The sequence below is a fragment of the Amphimedon queenslandica genome, unplaced genomic scaffold, assembly GCF_000090795.2.
Source record: "Amphimedon queenslandica unplaced genomic scaffold, v1.1 AMPQUscaffold_13291, whole genome shotgun sequence".
In the NCBI taxonomy this organism is placed as follows: domain Eukaryota; kingdom Metazoa; phylum Porifera; class Demospongiae; order Haplosclerida; family Niphatidae; genus Amphimedon; species Amphimedon queenslandica.
In genome coordinates, this window is record NW_003546473.1 from 29,291 (window position 1) to 34,584 (window position 5,294).

The 5,294-nt window shown below is 34.4% G+C and overlaps 2 protein-coding genes across 2 annotated transcripts in view; one reads left to right on the forward strand and one right to left on the reverse strand.

Annotated features, from left to right (window-relative positions):
• LOC100638176 (electron transfer flavoprotein-ubiquinone oxidoreductase, mitochondrial-like) overlaps positions 1-2,735 on the reverse strand; it is a 14,361-nt gene extending 11,626 nt beyond the window's left edge. Inside the window, exons 1-3 of the mRNA XM_019999052.1 lie at positions 2,637-2,735; positions 1,948-2,079; positions 318-556 (exon numbers count right to left, since the gene is read on the reverse strand). Of these exons, the coding sequence (XP_019854611.1) occupies positions 318-556; positions 1,948-2,079; positions 2,637-2,661 (396 nt within the window). The 5' untranslated portion in view covers positions 2,662-2,735. The remainder of the gene's footprint in view (positions 1-317; positions 557-1,947; positions 2,080-2,636) is intronic.
• A 372-nt stretch (positions 2,736-3,107) lies between these two features.
• On the forward strand, positions 3,108-5,086 carry LOC109583644 (caspase-3-like). The gene is made up of 4 exons (XM_019999071.1): positions 3,108-3,449; positions 3,618-3,788; positions 4,032-4,066; positions 4,111-5,086. Exons 1-4 carry the CDS (start codon positions 3,125-3,127, stop codon positions 4,942-4,944), a joined length of 1,365 nt encoding a protein of 454 aa, XP_019854630.1. The 5' UTR covers positions 3,108-3,124; the 3' UTR covers positions 4,945-5,086.
• The last annotated feature ends 208 nt before the right edge of the window (positions 5,087-5,294 follow it).

Below are 5,294 nucleotides of genomic sequence, written 5' to 3' on the forward strand. Positions count from 1 at the left end.
AGAGAGAGGGAGGGAGAGAGAGAGAGAGAAAAGGAGGGAGAGGGAGGGGGAGGAAGGAGAAAAGTAAACAATAAAAGAGAAAGACAAAGGAAGGGGAGGGAAATATAAGAATGAGAGGAAAAGGAGTATGACTGTAAAACATAATGACTGTATGACATAATATGACTGTACAAATAAAATTCAATTAGGTGTGGGTGGTAAATATCACTGATCTATCTGTTTGGCTAATGGTTATGTCAACCTGGAGTCATCATTAAATTTTTTACGCAATTACATGTACATGTACATGTATACTACACAAAATCACAAATCATGACCCCACTTACTTCTCTGTCCTTCCAGTCAGGGAACAGCTCATTAAGAGCTCTTGGCTCAAGGACAGCACCTGATAATGTGTGGGCTCCTACCTCAGGAGCTTTATCAACAACACAGACTCTTATCTCCTCTCCACTCTCCTCACTCAACTGCATGAGTCTAATGGCTGCTGATAGACCAGCTGGCCCTGCACCAACAATCAGTACATCACACTCATCAGCCTCTCGGGACATATCAATACCTAAATATGTACATCACAAAACTAATAATAACAATAATTGTTAATACGCTCATAAATAATGTGAACAGAAGTAAAATTAATAGAAGAGTCAATGCATAATTTTAAAAACAAGATTTAAAGCAATATTTTCCAAGTTATTGAGAAAGATCTATGAGCTGGGAACAGGTGGTGTTAAAGGTATGTTTTTTAATAACAAAATTCAGTTGTACAGTATGAATGACAGACAGACAAAACAACTACCTATACCTTACATAGGCGAGGCTAATAACTGCATGTAGTATTAAAATTGAATAATAAATATGTACATGTACATGTACATGTATTGACTGACTTTCCAACTGAGCAACAAAATTACATTTTACAAAAGTTGCAAGCATGCATAGATTGTTATTACTGTTTATCCCCACATGTACGTGTATATCTGGGCTTCCCACAGGGCATTTATTGGCATGCTTATGCAGCTTCTTGTTAGTGAACTGCCAAAGCAGCCAATTATAGGACAGGGTCTTTAGCAAAATTTCATCAAAAATTACTAGCACAGGTTTCGTAATTCTTATAATTTTTTCTGATGCATATACATGTACATGAACTTGTACTTATGTTGTATAAAAACTTTAAGAGGATTCCAGGCTTTTTTTACAAATTTTTAAAGTTGCTCCAAAATCAGGTGAAAGACCTGGTACTATAGTACAGTGCGTTTGGCCAAACTTCGTCAAAAATGTCAAGGAGAGATTTCTCAAATTTTATAATTTTTTCTAATGCATATACATGTATTTATGCTGTGTAGAAAGTTTAAGAGGTTTCCAATCAAAGTTGGATTTTTTTACAAATTTTTTAAGTTGCTCCAAAATTAGGTGAAAGACCCTGTACTATAGTACAGTGCCTTCGGCCAAATTTCGTCAAAAATTTCAAGGAGAGATTTCTCAAATTTTATAATTTTTTCTAATGCATATACATGTACTTATGCTGTGTAGAAAGTTTGAGAGGCTTCCAATCAAAGTTGGATTTTTTTGCAAATTTTTAAAGCAGCTCCAAAATCAGGTGAAAGACCCTGTACTATAGTACAGTGCCTTTGGTCAAATTTGGTCAAAAACGTCAAAAAAAAATTTCTAAACTTTTATAATTTTTCCTGATACATATACATGTACATGTACTTATGCTGTGTAGAAAGTTTGAGCTGATTTCAATCAAAATTTGACTTTTTATAAATTTTAAAAGTTAAAATTGCACAATGTACAACACAATGCTGTAACTGTAGCACTTATTAGCTTATAGAATGCTGTTTAGCTTATAATTAGTATGCTTTCTTTGCTTTGTGGGAAACCTTGACATATACATGTACATGTACATTATGCATATACATTTTATTTAAAACTAATCCATATACTCACCCTCCCATCTTGGATCATTATGACGTGGAACAACTGAATAGTGGGTGGTGATTTGTGGATGAGTGACTCCTCTAGCTCTTAGCCCATGACTAGAATGTATTAGTCGAGACACTCTTGGAGCTACAGTACTACCTAATGAGTAATATAAAGCTAGACTACTGTACAATACAATATTATTGAGGCTATATATCTTGTGAATTTCTTGATTTAAAGATTCGTGGATATTGAATTCACAAAGTACATGTAGATTTTTCAGAAATTTCCAAAATTTATGTACAAAAAACTATACATGTACCTCAAAAAATTTGCACTGTATAATGTCGATACATGTATATATATACATTATATATATATATGATTGTACAAAAAGGGGAATCATCTTTTCTGTAATACCAGACTACCAGTAGATAGTAAAGGCTCAAAAATCAACCCAATTGTCAAGAGAAAGGTCACACCTAAATATGCTAATGTTAACCTTTATAATTAAAATTACTGTATGTGACAAACTTGGGGGGGGGATTTGTCATGAAAATCTGATTGTAAAATCTCATACACTTTTACTACCACATAATTAGTTAATTACCATTATGTATATATATTAGATCTAATATTCCTACTAGATATTAGATATATTCAATATTATTATTTTACTATAATGCATACTGAAATAATTATTTTTCCTAACATACCCTGCTTGAGGATCCTGAGCATCATTATTATTAAAAAACTGAGAAATAACAATCTTCAGCCAACAGAGATAATATTGTGTAATTCTATAAACCACACCCAGCCACGCCCCTTAAAATGGCTGTCTGATTGGGATTGAGATATTATAAAATGGTTTGGAGTCGCATCGCAGATTACTCTCAGAGGACAGTGTCCATCCTTCTTTTTGGTCTAACTATATACGGATTATCAATAATGGTTAGGGGAGGTCATGGAGTATTGAAAAGAAGAAAAGAAAGAAAATCATTGAAAGCTGAGCAACAACAAGAAAGTGACGGGGACTCTTAGTAGAAAATGTGGTTTGATCATCTATAGATTGTGATAATTATTATACATATAGTCAATTTTTGGAAATGCAAACTGATTATAAATAGATTATAGATATTAGATAATAATTAATAATTACTAGCCACGCCCAAGATAGATCTCTGCCAACGCCCTTCAATTCAGAATGTCTGAGCAGCAGAGGAAGAGAGCAGCAAAGAAAGCCATTACAGGGAACATTTCCACTTTAAACGATGCTCTCTCATCAAATGAGGCTGATTTCCTTGCTGTAGTTAATGCCTGTGTAGAATGTGAAATAGTTAACCATGGGCAGCGGAGAGCCTTTCTTGAATTGTGTGGGAAAACATTACCGGCTAGAGTTCAAGATTTTGTCACACAGATCACTTCAGTGGTTGGGATATTACCAGATTATCTGGACGACTTTGTACTCATACTGTTTAATACTGAGTCTTTGCTTACTCAGAATGCAGCCAAGGAAATAGCTAAAAAATGTAAGATTTGGTTTTGGGCTCAATACAATATTCATAAGTCCATGCAATTTTTGTTTAAAAGAAATTAGTAATGAGTAGTTTGCCACAGTTGATATTATTCCAGCAAAAATAGCCTGTCACATCATGGTCACATGCAGTGATGAATATTTTACTGTGTATTTTTTATAGATGGATATAACTTGCCCAAATACGAATCCGCTGGTGGTTCAGTTGCTGACTCTGTTGGTCCGGCTCCCAAATTGCTTAAGTATGAGCCTGCTGGTGGCTCAGTTCCTACTGTTGTTTCTGACTCAGCAGTTGGTCCATCTCCCATTCATACTACTAATGCAGCAGGAAGTGGTGAGATATACTATAAAGATTTAATTTGTGATAATTGATACTCACTCATGCATTGTGTTTATGTATTGCCTTTCTGTGTTTATTTTTTGTCATAAATTTTGTATCATGTTTACATGATATAATTATAATCTTCCACTAATTTTTACTATTTGGTTTCATTGTATTACTTCTGCAAAACTAATTGCCTTTTGTTATACAGTAGTATATGCATGTCTGATTTATATTTGTGAATTTTTTTCATAGCTCAATCTTCATCTCCACAACAAGAAAAAGAGGAAGTAAGATTATACAACAATGTATGCTTATAGTTACAACAAATTAGGTGACATCTGATGCATGGGGTTTCGGATCAAAAAAAGAGAAAAAGAACGATGAAGAAAAAGCTGCAGATGATATTGTGTACAAGTATAAAGTCAATGAGAAAGGAGAACGTGGAGTCGTGCTGATTATCAATAACGTCTACTTTAAAGAGAAAGATAAAGCTGATCGTGAATCATCAAATGAAGATGCTAAAAGATTAAAAGAATTATTCGATGGTCTTCGCTATCAAGTGATAGTTCAGGAAGATTTAGAAGCCGCTGAAATAAAGACAAAAGTTAGTGCAATTGCTGCTGGGGTAGTAACCAAGAAACACGATAGTTTCATATGTTGCATTCTGTCTCATGGCAATCCAAAGGGGATTGAAGGAGTTGATGGTGAGACTGCTACTGTGCCTGAATTGGCTAATATTGTAAATTCTAAGGAATGTTCAGCACTTCATGGAAAGCCCAAAATATTTTTCTTTCAAGCTTGTCGAGGAACTGAAGTACCAGAGCCTTCAACTGCTGATTCATCTGTGCCATGGCCTCCAAAAGAAGAAGAGATGGTTGCTGATGGTATTGCTCGAGCATTACCACCAGAGGCTGATTTCTTGTTTGGTTTTAGCACTTCTGATGGTAACGTTGCTGCAAGAGGTGTCTACACTGGTTCACAATATATAAAAGCATTGTGTGAATTTATTTCCAAGCATTCTTCAAGGCTTAGTCTTTATGAGCTCTTACTTCTTGTTAATTACAAAGTATCAGAGAATCCTATTGATTATAAGATGTCGTACAAGTATCATCAAATGCCCGAGATCAGAAGCACTTTGAGGGGAAAATTTTACTTTAAAAAGTAACTTGAATGTTTTATGTTTTGTTATTTTGCAGCTGAAAGATTTTAGTGTGCATTTTTTCATTATACTTTTGTAATGCTACTCTTAAATACTTTTTAGAGTATAATTTTTATTTTTTTATTGCTATACATTCCCTTCAATGCTCCTTCTTGCAAGCTTGTTCCATTTTTATGAAAAAAAATTTACCAGACTGCTTAAGTGCATGATTGATACACCACTGGAGCTGGAATTACCATTTTTATCAAGCCTCGAGTAACTGTGGGTAGATAGCAGCCTTATAGATTACATCATAGATATTATAGACTAGTCTCTAATATCTATGATTACATAAAGCCATCCGGGTGCCTCCCCTG